Genomic DNA, 21,436 nt, shown 5'->3' with positions numbered 1-21,436 from the left:
CATTTACATGCCAGCTAGCAGATATGGAATAAAGAATGAATTGATTTTTTTTCTTTTTCACCCCACACAATGCAAATATATATATTGAGGTGGGTGCAACTATATACGTTCCAATCCAGATATCTACTTCCCAGGCATAGACACAGGTGTCGAACGTGTGCCGCGACAACCGCACTCAACACAACGTCATTAGCGCCACCACGCTCACCGTAGTGACAGTTGTTGTTCATAAATACGCCACGCCGACTGGTGCTTCGATTTAATTCGCGCCGGCACTCGTACGGCTCGGCGCGTTGCCAGGACTCTCGGTGAATCTGTTCAATTGCAGACTGTCTAGCTAAACGTATTTAGGTATTTTAGTACGTTGCTGATTGTCAGCAAGCTTGTCTACCAGTTATTGTGTATTCTGTCTAGCGCCTTCGTTTACTAACGGCACAGTCCAAAGCAGTAGTAAACAAATGACTTCGTGGCCTATATAAATGGCAAAATCAATAAGTTAATATTTATTTTAATGTGCCTCTTCATTTATATTAGCGATTTCTGCGGAAAAAGCTGTTAAACGGTGTTAAGGATATAAAATAATTTATAGAAAAACAAAAATTAAAAATATAGACTGGAAAAAATGCTGGCTTTATGGATTCGCCAGCACGCGCCGTCTGCCGTGGATCAACAATGAACTGAATTTATCTATTACGTGTTTAGGCTTCTTAGCCTTGTAAATATTTGATAGCCCGCGTTGCTCTCGATTTTCTGTCTGCTTGCGACCCTACTTTTACTTTCGTGCGTGTCGTTTGCGTATAATCGAATTTAGCGCCGGTATTATAAAATGTGTTGAAAACGTCTAAGTTTCGCTATTACTTTTGGCTAATGGGAAGTGCTTTATTTTTATTTTTTACTATTGTGATACTTTGAATCATATATGCACTTTGGACCTGCGATATGGACGCGACATATGAGAATCACCGCATTTGGACAACAAACAACGGCTTCGTGCGAAATAATGCGCGGCCAGCAACAGGTAAGCTAATTAGCGTAGGCTCGTAAATACTTCAAAGCTTTCGTCAGCCTGCCACAAGAAGGTATAAAGCTTTCATTTCTTTAATGTTGCAATAGTTTAAAAAAGTCAAATTCTCAACAAGCGGGTGACTTTCGCTTAGTAAAGTTTATTGCGGCTAAGATATCTTATTGTTGAACATACATAAATATACATTATTTACTGAAACAAAAAAATATTAATTATTTTAAGTTGCATATAAAAATGGTGGTTGGTTCGGTGTTCTTAAATCTCAAATTTCATTAAATCTCAAAAGTAGAGGTAAAAACATTTTCGAAGCACTATTTTTTACTAAAAAGCCGCTTTGTTTTCCTTGAAGCGAATTTTCTACCAGAAAAATCATTCGCCACCGACAGGATCACAGCAATCACTTGATGCTAGGTTCAAACTATTAGGTGGATGCATAAAATCATCCCAACCAAGCTTCCGGAGCGTCTGGCGAGTCACTGTCGAAGTGTGAGGCTTTGCGTTGTCCTGATGGAATACCACTTACTCCAAGATTGCGCGTGGTTGACTGTTACATTGTAACATTGTAGGCGGCTGACTTGCGTTTCCGTTTATTCTATTTTGGCCAATTCATCTATTATTTGATCTACAGTCAATCGGAACAAACCCGCCGAATTTATTTAAATTTGTTTAGTAGCTCTGAAATCGTTTATAAAATAAAATCCATGTATATGGAGAACGATTGACCTCAATTAAATGGTGTTATACTGACCTAAGCTAAAGTAAATGATGGTTTTAAACATGTGGATTTTATGAAGAAATAACACGGATGTATTTAATGTTATGGCCAAGCATTTAGCTTTATTATAAAGTTAAGGGTTTGTCATTATGCTTTAAGAATGGTCGCCTCGGCTGGCTCGATTAAATTCCAGCCAAGATGACTAATTTTGACCACTTTTTTCCAGTAATTAATTCCATTAATTGATGGTTTTGTTGGCATGTAGTACCGTCTTGTTTGAACCAAAAATCGTCTACATCAACATTGTCAAATTCAGTCACGAAAGAGTCATTAATCATGGCTCTAAGCGTTCTCCCTTGACTGTAACGATTCTTCCTGCCCATAGAGCACACCAAACAGTGACTTTTTGAGGATGTTACGGCGTACCAAGAATGGCTCCTGGATTAATATCACTCCAAATGCGACAATTTTGTTTATTAACGTACCCATTCAACCAAAAGTTAAGCTTTAATTCTTGCACGAGTTGGATTTTGTAAGCCTGCAAACCAAGATCTTTTCACAAAATCTTCCATAAAGTGCATCGGCACAGCTCCAATTGTTGCGCGAGATACCAGATGGGCTCATTCAAGTCTTCTTTGATACTCTGCTCCAAAGCAGCAATACGGTACGGTGGCTCTGAAGATTAGCATTATCGACTAGAGTAAACGTGGTGCGAAATCGATCCATGAAACCGATAAATTTGCACGATAGTAAAAAATAATCATACTTATAATGTGCAATTTAATATTTAATTTAAAGGGGAATATTAATGGTAATTTTGTTTTGACGAAATTAATATTTTGAAATTATCAATAATTGCATTTGCATATATAATTTCAAAACCAAAAATGTTATACTTGTGTGTAAACATATGTATTCTATATAGAAATAGAAATAGAAGAAATAAAACAGTACAAGTGAGATAAGAAACAAATTCAATTAATAGAACAGAATATTAAGCACGCTAAGCTTTAGCCTAGAGCAATGACCTTAAAAATATATACATATGATAAATGCCTATACGAGGGACTAATACAGTAGTGAGCCATAAACAGGCTACATTATTTTTTTTACGATTCATATTATTACTAATATTGTTAGTAAGCATTTTTGAGTTATAACTACTTTTCAGTAATTTATATAATACGTATCTACTCTTTCCGAAATGGGGTAACATATATTTACATATAGATCATCAACAATGGGCGAAGCCACTAAAATATTTCATATTTTACGCCCAGCTGATTTTGGCTTAAATTTCATTGAGGTACTAAGTTTTAGAAGTATGAAATTGGAATAAATTAAGTTAATTAAAATTGAAAAATTATGCAAAAGAGGTCAGAGGTTTTCGTGAATAGAAAATATTTTCAATAAGAAGTCAGGATTCTGAAAAAATATATATAGTAAAGGGATATCCTCTCCAATTTCCTTTACTTACTGAAACAAAAGTAGCTGATAATTCTGAGCATTGCCGATAGTTACCAGATATGCGAACACTATTTTTGGACTGATTCTATGTTCTTCTGAAATTATTGCAGTATCCAAATTTATATGGATACGCGTTATGTGTAAAATATTTCTCGTTAAAAGCATTGGAAAATACTACAATAACAGGTATAAATTCTTGGGGAAACGCAAAACTCGTTAACTAATATTTTAGGCATTAGGCAGTGTTTAAATTTCTAGAATATGCTAAACCTTTGCTCGTGAGAACTTGGTCGAAGCTGTTGCTCTTATCTGCCAAAAACTTATATTTTTATGCTTGCCACTGTAACTTTTCAAATGACAGGTCAAAAACACTTCTGCTTATATTCATATATGGACATAATGTCCGGTGATAGCTCATAAAGCCGTAAAAGCCCCTAATGCGCCCGACTATTGACAGGGTCCCAGAGCTGTACACGCAAATGCTTACACATACCAATGAACAAAAGAGGAGCGGACAGTACATTTCAACAAATTGTATATTCATACAAGTGTATTGGTATGTACAATACATAGTATGTAAGTCTATACATATATATGCAGAGAGCCATAGTAGCAGGCGTTGACACAATTGCAATCGAGCGATTCATGTAAATAGCGCAACTATTTAATGACAGAAAATGTTGTGCTTCGATTTTATCAAGATGCGAGCAATCATTTAACGGTTCTACACGCTCCTTAACTCCATAACTGTGCCATTGTTTGGATACTTTGCGCAGGACACTATATTCGAGAGACAAGGCAGGACTATGACATGTCCTGCACTAATGGTCATTAGGCATTCGTCATTCATTTCCATTATGTACATATATTTACGAATATATGGATTTGTTTAGCATTACAAATATACTGTGATTTCACAACTATACAAAGGCACGCATGTGTTTTATATTTATTGTAAATGTCGTTACTCATGTGATAATCATGTCAAAAGCAATTAATAGTTTTATTTTTATGCACAATTATATATGTATGCCTATATTTATATGCACGAATTATAAATATATATGTTTGTATGTTTGTAAATTGGCTAAAATAAATTATTGAGTTTTTACTCTACGCAGTAGATGGTATTCATATTCTCGCAACATGTTGCACAGAGTGTAATAATTTTGTTCATCTAGTGGTTCTTTGTAACAGCTAAAGCTAATCGAGATAGATATAGACTTTTATGGCAAAATGATGAGATGAGAAGATAAATTAAAGAACTGTCCATCTGTCCGCCCGTCCGTGCTAGCAATAACTTGCGTAAAAATTGAGATATGCTGATGAAACTTAGGCAGATGGGCAAAATCGGACTATTGCCACGCCTACAACTTACCGTTAAGTGAAAAATTATTCAATGCTAAACTAAACCACAAATTATGCTAAGAAATTTTGTATGAAAGATCACATTAAGAAGGCGAATTTGTAGTTTAATATTTTTTTAAAAGTGGGCGTGTATCCGCTTCCCTTTGCTGGAAACAGTATTCTACATACTATTATATTATACATACTTGTACAGTATTATCAATACTTACCATAAAGAGCAATAACTCACTAAAGAAAAATGCGAAAATATTTAATGGAATAAAGACGAAATGTTAAAGTTGTATTTTCATTGTTATTCAAATTAGGAAAAGGGCGTGCCCCTGCCAACTTTTAGCTGAAATTCCATCGTAATTGTTTGAAAACGGACGAAATCGCACTACACCCACACCTATTTCCACATAAAAATATTTAAAACTCTCCCAGACTCTCCCTCACTTTTCAATATAGTATATACTTGTATAAATGGTAGCACATCTTTACGAAAAATGGCCGAAATCAGAACATAACTTTTCTGGCCTCCAGATACCAAGTATGATTCCAAAAATCTTAGTCAATCCTTTAGACATATTAATGAAACTCAAAAGTCATCTTCTTTTGATAATAATATGCCTTTGTGTCAAAAATGGAAAAAATCGATTCAATACTTCCCCTGTCCCACAAATACCTAATATAAGATATTTAAAGTTCTTGTTGACTTTATATTGTATAAATCGGGAAATATTATATGTAAGATATGTGAGAGAAATTAAAAGAACGTATGATCTTGGTGTAGGTTAGTGGTGAAAATAATTAAAACTGGTTCACAAACTATTCTGGACCCATATATATATCGCTCCAACTTTGACTTATCTTAATAAAATTGCATGAATTCTCGAACAGATTTTTGTTTAACGCTAAAACTAAATTCATTCAGCGTATACCTTCTTTTATAACCAATATAGTCAGTATAATAATTTTCCAATTTCCGGTTGAACGGTATAATGTTTATATTGGTCAACATCTTCCGTAACTTAACCTCAATATGATATAAAAAATTCGGTTATAACCGAACTTATGCCTTAGGTGCCTGTTTTTAAAAAATTTAAAAGTGGGGTTTAATTGTTATGGTACATAATGTGTTCAAAAAATAATGGAAATTTTAAAATTAAAATTTCCAGAGTTTGGGGAGTCCAGTTTTCATTTTTTTATTATAACGATATACATGCCCCTGAAGTACGATACAATTTTCAGCTGTATTCATTGCCTACATTGTCTGTAGCAGTTGCTAAGGTTAGATGTGGTGGTTTTCCTTTGTTAAAACAAATTGATCAAGGAATTTGTTCGTGAATTCTTGGCCAAAAACAATACTTAACGATGCCGCAGCCTCCATATTCACCAGACATGGCTCCAGGTGACTCTTTCACATTTCTAAAAATTAAGAGAACTTTAAAGGGCCGTCGTTTTACAAGATACACCAAATCAGGTATATGCATCTCTTATGTCAGATTCATTAAACATAAATATATATTTTCCCATAGTAATGTTATTGATATGTAGTACTATATGACAACTATTTATATGACCTCCTTTATCATTCATCTATTGTACTGACTCCACACTGTGGATTTACCGGACAATAAGACGTCTTATTGAAACCAACGTAACTGTTTACGGTTTGAATACATTCAGTTGAAATTTCACTATTCGTCTTATTATATTCGGAAGTTTAGTTTAATTGTTGTTATAAATCAAATCACCTAGTGGGCTTGCCTAAAAAAGGTGCTTTGTGGGAAGTTTTTTTTAAGGAAAGCGATTGCACTAAAAGTACTTTGCGGATAAATTTATATATAAATAGTGAATATACAAGGAAGATTAAAAACATATTTAATTGATAGCGATTTATTCGCTATCCTTCAAGCTACTACAAAAATAGCTATCCACTGTAGCAGTGATTGCACCATCCACCGTTCGAATGAGTCGAGCGTTAAACTGAAATAAGGGTACAAATTGAGTCATTCACTTGACATAACAATAACGATTAGGTTTATATACATATCTTGCTTAACGAATAACTCCATTATTTGTGTTAGTGTACGCTTGTGCCTTTACCAAAACATTTTGCAAAATACCAGCTGTTTCAATGGAGATATAATATCGAATAGCCTGTGGATCCTCAACTTTTTATATATGGTATACATTTTTATTTAACGACAAGTTTCGATTTGAACGACGTTAAATAACAGAAAAAGTGTGCCTGTGATAAATAACTAGAAATTGTGCTGAATTGGTGGAGAAAACCTGTGAAATTATTGGTACTGATGTAAATCTTACTGCGAGAAAGTTGGCTGAGGGATTAAATATAGGTGAAAATACTGTTTGGAGAATTTTAACTGAAGATATGGGTAAAAAACCATTATATAAATTAAGACAAAAAAGTGATGGGACCTTTGAGAAAAACTAGATTTTTCTCATCAACCTTCCTCTATATTCGCCTGATCTATCACCATGTGACTATTTTCTATTTCTATTGAAATCCAAAATGAAAGAAGCATTTTATAATGACGCCTCAGCCATTCAACTAGATCTATGCATACGCTGGTTGATCATTCCAAACATTATATTGAGTGTAATGAAACCTATTTTGAATAAATAATAACTTTCAAAGATTATATAATGTACATTTTATTACATATCCAAAAAGTTCGGTTATTTTCAGGGCAAAGCTTGTATTCATTTTAATACAGTTTTTATCCTCAAGAAGTACATCTACATCTAAATCTGTGTGTGTGGTAGGTGCCAAGTCCGAAAAAGTCAGAATATTTCTTTAATGGGAGGTAATCAGGTTATGAATCACTTTCTCTTGTTTTCCAGACAATGCTGGACGTACATAGAACAGAATATCCATTAAATTAGTAGTAAGCTCTTTGCTTTCATAACTAAATACATATTAACTATTTATATAACAATTAAATAACTTCAGTGGGCGAAAACTGCTGAATATTGTGTTGTATTATCTGGAATAGTGAACGCTGTTCGTATTATTTTATACACTTATGAACGATCATTAGCTTAACTAATAATAGGAAGTGTTTATGGTTAAAATGTGAGCAATACGAAATACAATTCATGCCTTATCAACTAACTTTATTATTTTCCATAACAGTATTTCATTGGATTTAAACATAATTATCTGCACTGCAGGTAACCTTAGTATACACAGCACTGGCTCAGCTGCAGGCGATATATCCTATTTACCGGGTGCTAATGGCTCCACCACCGCGTTAGGCAAGCGACCGCCTCACGGTGCCACGTTCGTCGGCGTGCAATCAAAGTAAGTATACCGAAATTAGTAGGACAGAATGTGTAAATTATTTACTGACCATTTGTTTAACCACACCTTCCAAGTGGGTGGAAAAATTGATTGCACTTTAATTGCTTTGTCAACTTCATTTGAATTGATTGTAGTTCGAAATGTGAATAGTCAACATAAATTTATTTTTAATTGCTGTTATTTACAGGTTTCGACGAAAATATTACCAGAAGACTTTGTTTGGTTTGCTAATACTTTTGATAATAATTTTAATCATAGCTATAATAGTCGTATGTATAAGGCGTAAGTATAATGTTGTATTGCTAACCTCTTAAGTTTTTCTAATAACTTTCTCCCTCTTCCCCGTCCTCGCTCTCGTTAAGGCCGTACACAACCTGAAATGTGTCGCAGCAAAGAGTGTCTCCGCACAGCGGCTGGCCTCATTTACTCAATGGACGAAGAGACTGATCCTTGTGAGGACTTTTATAAATTTACCTGTGGTCGTTGGGCGGACGATCATCCCAAACCCGATTCGGCCACATCAAATGACTGGTTTCGTGAGCGTCAAGCAAAAATTATGCGCACGCTACGTTCCTTCCTGCAAACGAATATTAGCGAGGAGGAACCCCTCGCTGTGCGGAAGACGAAAATAATGTATCGCGCTTGCATGGATACGGAATTATTGGATAAGCGTGAGCTAGAGCCGCTGATATATTTTCTCCGGAAGTTTGAGTTACCACTTTTGCTGAGCGGTTTCAATGTGACATTGCCAGAGGAGGTGATGCGAAAGTATGGCGAAGAAGCGAAATTTAATTGGTTGCGCAGTTTAGTTCTCATTAAAAAGAACTTAGGCATGGATTTAGTAGTGGGGTTCGATATATTCCCTGATCCGGTAAATCGTACAATTAATCGTATAGCTTTGGGCACGCCCGAAACTGATTCTTCATTGCCTTTGTAAGTACTAAATGTAAATATTTATACCATATTTATATTAATTTAAGAAATTTCCAGCAACAAAGATGACATGCATAAATTGTTAAATAAAATCAAACGGAAAACAATAGCCAATCACGAGGAGGATGATGAAGACAGTGAAGAGCTGGAGGATGATATAGAAGAATCTCAGAAGCATACTACCTCCGGATTGATGACTTATGTGGCCTATATCAAAAAAATGGTTGAATTATATGTGTTGTACTTAAATCCTGACGCGAAGGTGGAATCGATTGATGACACGATAGGCGAGATGGCTATTCAAGCTGTGAAGTTCGCGAAAAAATTGTACCGGGTGTGTATTGTTGTACAATTTTTAAAATCAACACTAGGGCTTGTTTCGAAATAATAATTGTGGCTAAATTGTATTATATAAAAATGCTCTAGAAATCTAGAAAGGAAAATCTAAGTTCGAGTGTAACCGAACATTTCATACTCTTGCAACTCGGCTAAAAAACATTTTCTCCGAATTTGAATTATATATCAGAAAAATCGAATGAGATCTTTGGCAAAAGGTCGGCCATAAGTCCTGGGATCCACATATTCGGTATGTGGGGGCTTGAATAGGTCCGATTTCGACAATTTTTATACCTGAGATAAAGGAAAATTTCTGGAAAATGTTTATCCCGATACATTAATTAGTGCTTGATTTGTATACTGGAAAGTGAAAAAACCAGATGGAATTTAAAGTTGTGTTATATGGGAAGTGGACGTGGGTACTGTCTGATTTCGCCCATTTTCGCACTATTACATGGGAATGTCAAAATAATCTTACGTAACAAATTTGATTGAAATTGGTGAAGTATGTTCGGAGACATGGGATTTCACCTAAATCTGAGCGGCGCCATGCCCATTGTCCACTTTTGAAACCTGTTCCTATAAAACCCTTTTGTGCCATCTTGGCATGTCTCTGTTGCTTTTCGTTATGGATTCATCCCACGTTTAGTAGTTTTTAACAAAACCATTGTGTAGGGAGTGAGCGTGGTTCTCATATGATTTCACCTATTTTCGTGCTGTCGAAAGAGGTATCTAAATGGTATGTTCTGTGCAAATTTGGGTGAGAGTTTGGAAGATATATACATTAAACCTACTAGGTGGCGGTAGTTTAAAATAAATTTTAAACCACAGGAATTCAACTTCTCTCGTCATCCTATATAACTCCATTCTATCTCGATTAGTTTTAGGTGATACAAACAACCATTAGGTGAACAAAACTATTATACTCTGTAGCAACATGTTGGTATATATTTTAAAATTCAGTATTGTTTAAAAAAATTAGGATACATCGAACTAAATAGAGATAAAAATCGAATACATATGTTTTATTTAAAGAAAACCTTTTTATATGCATTTGTTTTATAATTTTGTGGTTTACAATCTTCTTTTAAGCACCAACAGTAAATCTGACATGATATGATGATCCCAGCAAGCTTCATATTTTTCTTTCATCAATTTTAGATCTTGAAGCGCTCTCTCTGTTCTTCCTTTTAACTTGCGAAATTATCCGAAAATTTATCCACATGATTATGGAGATAATCTAACTCGATACTCATATTTGCTCTTAGAGTCTGAAAGTTTATCACCATATTTTCCCCCATTTTTCATAATTTAGTGCTTTATGGTTACCCAGGAAGTTTTTGACATACAACTTTTCCCCCTTTTAATTTCCCTTCTAAGCTTCGGAAAATTTCTGTCAATAATAATAAACAATATTCTTCCACGTCCACCGCTTTGAATAATTGCTTTATCATTCCTAACTTGATCACAAATTAAATCACTCAGTTCATTTCGAAAAAATAACTTTGGAGTTTCTAATTATTTCTGGAAAAATAAACATACGATAATTAAACGACCAACAGGCCGATATTTTATCAAACTTTAAGGTATGCAATAATCATACAAAGAAGATCACTTTCAATACTTTCATGAATAAATTCGTAATCTCTTCATTCACTTCACTTGAAATCATAAAAATTTACTAAGATATCCAGGGCAACAGACAAAGGTTATAACTAAATTATCTTTTTTTCTTGTTCACCATTGCGCATTTGAACCTCTTCTTTATCACAGGTCTAAATCAGATGTTCGGTCTTAAGCAATTTTTTAACACAGCACTCACGATACTTTATGTGGCTAGCGATACAAGCAACGAAAATGATAATTTACCTTAGTGCCGATAATTTCCTTACCTTTTGGCAACATCGCTGAATATAATATCATTTGATAAACAAGCCATTGGGATTTTGAATTACAAATCTATGAAGAATATAAGTCAATATTAAATATATGTAAGTTTACTGAAGGAAATCATTCTCAGGGTGGACCAAGCAGTTAAATATTTCAATGCATTTCAATACCACGAGTTTATTTAGATATGAAAGCCCTTCCATCGTTTACCTTCAGACGTTAAGAGACCACTTTAAACTCAACTTGTCAAATAACATCAATTCATTTTTGTCCAACTGCTTTGTAAGCTTATTTAATAATAAATTTATCATTTACTTCCAGTTGAAAGATGACGCTGAAAACTTGACAAAAATTCTGACGAACCCCATTGAGGACATAGTTTACATATCCGTCGCGGATTTGCAAAATCGCACCAACAAACTAACTGCCCCAACAACAATACTTAACTGGGAGACATATTTGCAGGTGATGATGGACGACGCCAACCATTCACAAAACTTTAACCTTAGCGAGTTGACTATCATAACCAGTAATGCGGATATCGTCTACCTGCAAAACCTCGTTGAGTATCTAGCAGATGCGCCGTCGACAAATATTGAGTTCTACATCTGGCTAAGTGTCGTCGAGGAATTGATATTGCACACTACCAGCGAGATGCGGCTGCTGCACTCCGAATATATGCGTCTAATTGTGGGCACCGAAAGCAGTTCACCTCGTTCGCTGTATTGCGCGCATGGCGTTAATAGCTTGATGGGCATGGCTGTGAGCTATGTCCTGGCTGATGATGAATTCGTACACCACAAGCTGCCCAATGTGGAGCGTATGTTAAGTGATATCAGACATGCTTTCGATATGCTGGTGCGCCGCACCTCTTGGATGGATGAGGAGACCAAAGAGGAGACACTACAGAAATCGGAATCTATGAAAAGTTTCATTGGCTTTCCGGAGTGGTTGCGTAATGCAACGGCGCTGAATGCACACTATGCGGGCGTTCAGGTGAATGCGAGTACACACTTGGAGAATATGATAGGCGTGCTGCGTTGGGAGATGCAGAATAAATTGGATAATCTTTATAGACCAGAACCGTTCGGTTGGGCAACGGCACCATCGAATGTAAACGCCTTTCACACTTTCCAATCGAACACGATAAGTGCGTGTTTTATTGTGATTTACCGGAGTCTGAATGTAGAGTCATTTGTTTTATTGTTCTCTCTCTGCAGCTATACCCATTGCCATTTTGCAATATCCTTTCTATGACCTCGGCATGGAGTGAGTAAATATTACAATAGCACGTTTGCTGCATCAATTGGCACTTCAAATCTATGCAATTTATACTTTTCTGATGCTGTTTATTTGAATTTGGTTCTGATTTTTTTGGTATTTCATTGTTTTACTGCGTGTGCACTGTACTTGTATATATACCATACACTCGTATACATAATAACACTCGTGAATACAAATTCCCATTGAGACTATCTTCACAAGCACATTAAAAAATAAAATACACTAACAAGTAAATCCAAAAAGAAAATCATGCACATATGTGTTATAGTATAATCTCCAGCTGTAAAATGGCTTTGTTTAAGAAAAGAAATTTCAACGAAACACCTAATTTGTTTGATAGGTTCAACGTTAAAAATTACTTTAAATTGTTATTTGTTATTTAAAAAACAGGAAAGTTAACTTCAGTTGCACCGAACAATATGCACCTTTTGTAAGTACATGTTCAGTTTCTTGGTCAGCTACATAGGTATATGCTTATCGGAACAATTTCATCGGAGATTGCATTATTGCCTTAGACAATAAACATATCAAATTCCTTGAAGATATCTCCATGCGAGCGGTTAGTTCCGATCGTTCAGTTTGTATGACAGCGATATGCTATAGTGATCCGATATCGGCGGTTCCAACTAATGAGCAGCTTCTTAAGGAGAAAATGAGGAGAAAAAGTAGAATTTCAGATCGATATCCGAAAAACTGAGGGACTGGTTCTTTTATAGACTGATCACATATGTATATACTTTATAGGGTCTTGGACGGTTTCTTCTGAGTGTTCTGTAAAATACTTACTTTTAATGAAAATAGGGCAATGAAAATCGTTTATTTCCTATATGCTATATATTGTCATCTCATGAAATTGCTCTTTTTAGGCAATAAATTCGGGATGATTTAACTTGAGAACACTTTGAAGTATTACAGAACACAACACGTTTTCTTATACCCCTACAACAAGTTATATAGGAGTGTAACAGTTTTCTTCACAAAGATTTGTTTGCCGGTATAACATGATCTTTGCAAGCTCACCTGTACGACGTGAAATTGAGACGAATCGGTTAATAACTGCACACGCCCGAAGGATAAGGTACGGAAATTAAGCATAATCGGTAAAGAACTTTGCGATAACAGAGTTTTGAGTTAACAGGTTTCATAATAATTAAATTAAAAAGGAGACACGTAAATTTGTAACTATATCTTGACGAATATTTTACACATTAATATTATTGCATAATAAAATATATATTGTACCATTTCTTAGTAAACCTTACTGATTTCCCTATTGGCTTGCTTTTTGTCGATCTTACCAGCACTGGCACAGTTCCTCTTATACCGAATTTCATCACGTTCCAAGTGTTCTGTTCCAGCCACTATTACCGTTATAATTAAGAAAGTTTCAAGGAAGTTGTTTGAATGCGCGAACTAATCGTGACTGGAAAACTAAATTTTTATATATTTTCGAAATATTACATCTGCAATTATCTTAACAACAAAAGCACTTCCAATATTTTCATAAATAAGGCCGTAATTTGGACACTTGTAAGCGTCAAGATTTTTTAAGATCATCAAGACAAGAGCTTTGTTATTTATACGAATTTATAATTTTTTGATTTTATAATGTTAGAATAAAAATTAATTCCCATAGGTTAACCTTATTTGTTTTGATTAGATGTTCATTCACGTATTACTTAGTGCACTAGATAATTTCTTGAAGCACCAGCACAGGACACTAAAGTAAAAGTGGTGTTCCCTTAAGAGCATTACTTTTAATACTCACTATGCTAAAATTAGAGCGCTGAATTATGGCTCAGTCGGCACAATTTTGGGACACGAATTGACACATGGATTTGACGACAGTGGACGAATGTTCGACAAGAATGGCAACATGCTGCAATGGTGGTCGAATGAGACGATCAAAGAATATATCAATCGCACTGAATGCTTTGTGGAGCAATACAGTCGCTACTATCTGCCCGATGTTGAAGAATATGTGAGTCAAATATATTATATTATATGTACATACCACATATAGATCTAATTCAACCTTCAAATACTTTCCAGATCGACGGTGAGCTAACGTTGGGTGAAAATATTGCTGATAACGGTGGTATGCGTGAAGCCTTTCACGCTTATCGTATGTACGTGAAAGAAAACGGCGCTGAGCGGCTGAAATTGCCTGGTTTGGAGAAATACTCGAATGAGCAGCTATTTTTCATTTCATTCGGAAATCTGTGGTGTGAAACGTATACGCCGGCGGCTTCACGCTATGCACTCGAGGACTCTCATTGTCCCGGAAAGATACGATTAAAGGGTGTACTCTCCAATTCTGAGGAGTTTGCGCAAACTTTCAAGTGTAAGCGGGACACACCTATGAATCCGAAAGAGAAGTGTCGTCTCTGGTGAGTGGTGATAATGGATACAGGCGGTGAAGGAGTCATATTTATAATAGGAAATATAATCAAATAATACGTAATTAAAAATATATTTTTAATATATATCTGTTATAGGTAATACGTGTTTGCTCAAATTTGAACTTTTTAATACGAGTAATATCAATATGAATGAAAGGCAATTAGTTGGTCTTTACATTATGGTATATTAAGATGATTTCCGAATCAAGGTGATTTTTTTACAAATATATATAATAAGATTTATAACCCTCTCGTATGTGATTGCTTGTTAAAATGTTTGCTGTGTGATTTATATAGTTTTGAATAAAGAACTCCTTCTATTAATATAAATACTAAAGCTGTCTTCGATTCAAGAAACCTTGGAAAGCAGCGAAGCGAAAAAACTATGGCAATTGCTTAAACATACTTATAGTACGTGCAACCTCGCGCTCACATGTCCTTTGACACAAGCGCTGCATGGAGAAATGTTCCTTTCCGCGCCAAAATCATTTTAGTAATCTCTTACTTGTAGTTTAGGGTAGATGCCATGCTTTACGTTTTCTACCACAATTATAAATTATTCCAAGTAGCGTTGAATTTAGCGGGTATACCAATTTTGTGTATACTCTCTTTTATCAATACACTTTTTTAACTTTATAGTTGAATTCACCTCTCTAAATTTTGACAAGAGAGTAGCGCTCAAAGACAGCGAGCAGTAAAATGGCGAATCGAAGACGGCTTATATAAACTTGTACGGACTTAACGGTTACGATAGCATGTAATACGCACGCATTAGTACCTAATTAATGACATATTGACCCTACGTGTACTTACTTATGAATCTTTTATATTAAACATTGTAAATAAAATAAAAACATTTTTCACACCAAACAAATTGTTAAACCTTCTTATAATATAGCACATACATATAATTTTGTAAAACGCCACCGATTATAGGAAAATTTTGTTCAGCCATGAAGCTCACTTTTGGTTGAATCAATGGAGGATAGATATATGGATATATATTTTAGGACAAACATTTTTTGGACAAAAAAAAATTTGTTTGGTCAAACTCTTCACTGAATTTGATAGAGTTTGACACAAAATAAACTTTAACGCTTCAGAAAAGCATGTTGTCGTTTAAGATTTTTTTTTCAAACTCCAATAGTGACCACAAACATTTTTTTTTAAGTTGATAACTTTTAATTGGCCTGAAAGAGGACTCTCCACATCTTCTAGAACACTTATCAAAAACTTTTTACGAAATCAAAATTTTAACTCAAAATTTAACGCCGCTTACTGTTTTTGTTAAAATCTACTCAAAAAGCGATAAGTCTTTAAATAAGTACGTCAGAGACATGAAATCTTAACACAAGATGGTACAGAAGAGCTTTATTAGAGCACCAATGAATATAACGGGATAAAATTTGCAAGAATAGTGCCTTGCCTAAGACCTAAAAATTTTCCAAATCTAACCAAAACAATTCAAGCTCCTAGGTACAGAATATGTGGACCCCTGTCTCTATTGGAACGTTTTATCGAGAAATCGATATTTGGAACTAATCTTTTTCTGATAATAGTATGCTTGTGTATCAAAATTGGATTGAATTGGATCAACAATTCCCTTAGTCCCCGTATCCTAATAGAAAATGTTCGAACATTCGACTGATATTATACCCCCAATATTGGCCAATATGTTAGTTATCTTAATTAAATTGAGAGACACTTTTTTTCTAATAACAGTGTATCTTTGTGTCTAAAGATGGTATGTGGGACGTTATTAGTATATGACAACACGTTCTTGTCATTCATTTGTCAATCAGACTGTCACCAACACTATTAATTTACAACTGCACATGTATGTTAAGTTATCCTCATTGCGAGGACTACATAAATTGTTTTTACGAAGCATATTATAAATATTTTACTCTTAATACTTCTTCATAAAATGGCAAGCGGGACAAATATTAATAATCACTTACGCTAAATTATTGAATATGTGGATAATATTGAGGTATAGGGGTAGTATTGTATATAAGCTGTGAGGTAAACAAAGGTAAAGCAAGTAAAGAAGTGAGTGCGTATAATAAAACGTGTGGACAACCTCACACACAATTTGGTTAAAATAGGTCAAGCAGTTTTTGAGATATAGGGTTCCATCTAAAGGTGCACGGTGTCACACCCCTTGTCCAACTTTTATTCTATATAGCTTTTCCTTACCATCTTGGCTGTGGAATTACATACTTGTTTCGCATTTAGTTAGTGAGTTATGGCACTTCTATGTAGTGGTTTTTCCCATAAACGGTTTGGTAGATATCCACATGAAACTATTTGGGGCGTGGCCATGCCCACTTTTATACAAACACAGGTGTTCTTCGCTATTGTGATCCCCTGTACCAAATTACAGTTTTGTATGTTCATTTAGTGCTCAGTTATGACACTTTATATGTTTTTCTTTAATGGCGTTTTATGAGCGTGGCAGTTTATAAGCTCTATGCTTAACTCTATTAGTGTTAGGTGATACAAGCAACCATTAGGTGAACAAACCTATTATACTCTGTAGCAGCATATTGCAATATTATAACAATGTAAGATTTATATACATATGTATAAAAATACCACATGATGATCCTTTGATATATGTATTACTTTTACTTATTTATAGTTCAAAATAAGTGGACTATGTCCGTCCGTCTGTCTGCTCGCACAACGGATAGCTTCAGATAAAATTTTGATATCCCGTGTTATTTGGTATCCAATATTAACAAGTATAGCATTTCTGACCGAATTAAATTTTCCTTACTATTTAAAGCATAAAATTATTTAAGCTTTACAGCACCAACAATAGGCATACAATTATGTGACACGCCCACATATTTATCTTGATACGCTCTATCCACTTCACAATCACTTTACTGTATTTACTATGATTTGAATATTTAAAGCGATTTGAAAGGATTGCTCTTTTAGTTGCGCAAGTATGATTGTGAAATGGATTGCGATCCTATGTCCCGAACCCTAAGTTATTGGTGCCCTGTTGAGGAATATGTATTTTGAGTAGGTAATAGTGTGGAGGGATTTATTAAAATATATTATATAGATCAGAAGTCATACATCTTTATTTACCTAAAATGAGTTGTTTTTCTAGTTGTTACTTTAAGTGAACTTCACCTTTGTATTCACGTTTTATTTATCAATATGTTTGTCTGCAAAGGATTTTATTTCTTATTCTCGCGTAGCCCACTTCACATGTCAGTGTGTGGATATCATATTTCATTCATCTTTACTCTGCACTTGCTTAAACAAATGATTTGTGGAGATATTGAATTACGCTGTAGAAAACCGAACTATTGACACTTGATTTTAACTTTAGTTCGGAGGAAATAGTTATATTGATATGAAGTAACTAGAACAGCAAGAAAGGTCTAAGTTCAGATACAATCGTATGTTTTATTTTTATATACACTGAACACCGAAATTTCTGCCTTAAGTAGGTAGGTATGTAAAGTAGCTGTCTTTCGACACACTTAGGCCTTTAGGAGGCCCATTGTGATACCACTGGGACTGTGATCCCCTCACGCTATTGGCTTCTCTCTGAACCACCCCGTACTTCTGATGAATTTCATCAGTGAGACAAGTTTTATCCGTGCAACCTCCGAGACGTTGTCAAGAAACCCACGACCGATGGCTGTGATTCTTTTCCTATATAGTGCTGCGCAATCGCATAGAAGATGTTTAATGGTCTCCTCCTCTTCTGCTTCCTGACAGCTCCTACAATAGTCGTTATATGGCGTACCAATTCTACTTGCATGTCTGCCTATTAGACAGTGACCTGTTAGTACTCCTACCAGAGTTCTTATATCATTCCGCTTGAATTTTAACAGTCGGCTTGTGCATGTCATATTCCATTCATGCCACGTTTGCCTGCTAGTTGAGCAAGTCAGGGACTGATTCCACTGACACTTGGCTATGTTAATGACATATTTGTCGATTCAGTAGCCAGAGGCATATATATGTCCTCCTTACCAGGATCTAGTTGTAGGGTGATGCCTGTTCTGGCTAGATCATCTGCTACACAGTTCCCGGGGAGGTCACTGTGTCCTGGGAACCATTGCAGGTTTACCGTGAAATAGGATTGATCCGCTAGAAGATCATGGCATTCTTGCACTGTCTTCGACGAAATCCTATGAGACATCAGAGATTTCAAAGCCGCCTGGCTCTCTATATATAGAAATATATTTCTTGTTGTGATTACACTTCTTGTCAGTACAAGAAAGATTTCTTTAATTGCGGTGACCTCCGCTTGGAAGACACTGCAGTGGTCTGGTAACCGGAAGGCGATTTTGGTATCTAGTTTAGCTGAGAAGACACCGCCGCCTACTCGGTTATACAGTTTGGAACCATCCGTATAGAAGCTTATCCCTGCATCCTTGTCCACTACGCCCCTTTCCCACTCCTCTCTGGAAGGGAAGGCAATATTGAGGACCGGATTTAGAGTAGCATAAAATGCCCCTTGTTACTGGCGACAAGTAGGGAGGATTCCATCAGTCTCAGAACTGAATTCGCTGCCATTTGCTTGCAAAACAGTTCTGTTAGCAGTAAGTGTAAAATTACGTTGAGTGCCTGGTTGGCGTAGTTCTGAAAGATCCCCTGATGTAAATACTGGTTGCTCTTGGTATACTTTCCATGCTTCTAATCGCATATTTCGTTTCTGTAATTGGCCACTATACAAATATACTGTAACTCATGATCGTCCTTACAATTGCTGTGTAGGGCCAGTGAGCCTTCGGCCTTAAATTTTTTATAAAAACAAAAATATTTATAGGAGGGAAAAAAATTCTTTAAAATATATTTAAGAAGCTCGATTTAAAATTTGAGACTAATCGGTTTAGCCGTTTTCGAGTAATGTTGGTTACCACCCTTATTCTATTCATTACGTCATATTACTATCAGAGTTTGTGTGGCATCTTGCTCTCCGAACTTTTATAATACATATATCTCATACATTGTCCGAAATCTTAAATAAAAACTGAGGCATGAACGTCGTTAGTTTCGGTATCTGAAGGCTTGATAAGTTATTGACTATTTTTATATGAGAGGTGCCTAAGAGTAAATGTAAAAGAATTTATTGATGGAATTTATTATTATTTAGTTATATTAGAAGCAAGTGGGGTTCTAGTTCGATTTAACGCATTTTTAAACTGTAATAAAATTATGTCAAAGTACTGTGAAGCACCAAATTCAGTAGATATTGTTCGAGTAATTGCTATGTTATGGAATTTCCCCTAAATATGGGCCCATTGTCTATTTTGTGATGTGGAAATGCGGATGCATCTGGCGTTTTATTTAGAGTATTATCGCAATTTTAGTAGTGTCTACACATTTTCCGCTGAAAAATATCTTTGCAATCAGTGAAAAAGAAGCTTTTCAATAGCTGCCACTTTTCCAGCATGACATGATAAATATGTATTCAATGAAACATGTATATGTGGACGCCTTTTTATACTCTCGCAACTTGTTGCTACAGAGTATGCTAGTTTTGTTCATCTAACGGTTGTTGTATCACCTAAAACTAATCGAATTAGATATAGGGTTATATATATATAAATGATCAGGATGAAGATACTAGTTGAAATCCGTCTGACTGTCTGTCCATCCGTCTGTGCAAGCTGTAACTTGAGTAAAAATTAAGATATCTTTATGAAACTTGGTACGCATGCTTTTTGGTATCGTAAGACATAACACGCTATTGATCTAGAACGAATAAATTTCATTGACCAAGCTCTACAATAAGATACAAGACTGTTATTTGGTACACAGTATCTCATTAGGGAGGGACATCTGCAGTTATATTTTTTTTTAAGTGGGCGTGGTCCCGCCCCCTAATAGGTTTAATGTGCATATCTCTTCAACCGCTAAAGCTACAATAAAAAAATCCGTGAGAGCAAGCGTTTTTAGTACGTCTATAGACTGTGTGAAAACGGATAAAATCGGGTGGCAACTCCGCCCGCTCCCTGTATAACGGTACTGGTTAAAATTACTAAAAGCGCGATAAATCAAACACTAAACACGCCAGAGACATTAAATTGTATCCCTGGGATGGTATCAGGTGAAAACACATATCTTGGGATTAGCTTAACCGATTTCAACCAAATTCGTTACATAACATTTTTCTCATATTTCTATTTTATAATGCGAAAATGGGCGAAATCGGATTACAACCACGCCTATTTCCCATATAACACCATTTTCAATTCCATCTGATTTTTTCACTTTCCAGTATGCAAATCAAGCAACGGTGAATATATCGGGCTTAACCTTTGCGTGAATAATACGTTTAAAGTATGCCACCTTGTGACCAAAAATTATCTAAATTAAACCAAAACTGTTCAAGCCCCTAGGTACTGAATATGTGGACCCCAGTACCAATAGTTGACCTTCTACCGAAAATATCAGCCAATCCACAAATAAATCTCAAACGAGTATACCATTTGTCTTTGCGAGAGTATAAGATGGTCGGTTACATCCGAGCTTAGCCCTTCCATACTTGTTTTTTTTAAGTAAGCTTTATGCTTCGGTAGTCCTTTTTATGGCAAGGCTTACTCAAGTGGAAACTTGTTGAAAATTATCCGAAATTTCATAAGCTTTTGATTTTTAATGCAACTACGCGTGTCCACATATAAAGAAAATTGCTGTGGTGAGTTTATGTTTATATTTATATACGAGTA

The 21,436-nt window shown here is 35.3% G+C and overlaps 1 protein-coding gene across 1 annotated transcript; it reads left to right on the top strand.

Annotated features, from left to right (window-relative positions):
* Window positions 1-283: 283 nt before the first annotated feature.
* On the top strand, window positions 284-15,583 carry Nep5 (Neprilysin 5). The gene is made up of 9 exons (XM_036357826.2): window positions 284-1,018; window positions 7,755-7,884; window positions 8,072-8,166; window positions 8,247-8,817; window positions 8,875-9,151; window positions 11,365-12,193; window positions 12,264-12,312; window positions 14,110-14,308; window positions 14,380-15,583. The coding sequence occupies exons 1-9, from the start codon at window positions 940-942 to the stop codon at window positions 14,719-14,721; spliced, it is 2,571 nt and encodes an 856-aa protein (XP_036213719.2). The 5' UTR covers window positions 284-939; the 3' UTR covers window positions 14,722-15,583.
* The last annotated feature ends 5,853 nt before the right edge of the window (window positions 15,584-21,436 follow it).

The sequence above is a fragment of the Bactrocera oleae genome, chromosome 2, assembly GCF_042242935.1.
Source record: "Bactrocera oleae isolate idBacOlea1 chromosome 2, idBacOlea1, whole genome shotgun sequence".
Lineage (NCBI taxonomy): Eukaryota > Metazoa > Arthropoda > Insecta > Diptera > Tephritidae > Bactrocera > Bactrocera oleae.
The sequence above is the reverse complement of the archived record's forward strand: the minus strand, read 5'-3'. Positions and strand labels throughout refer to the sequence as shown.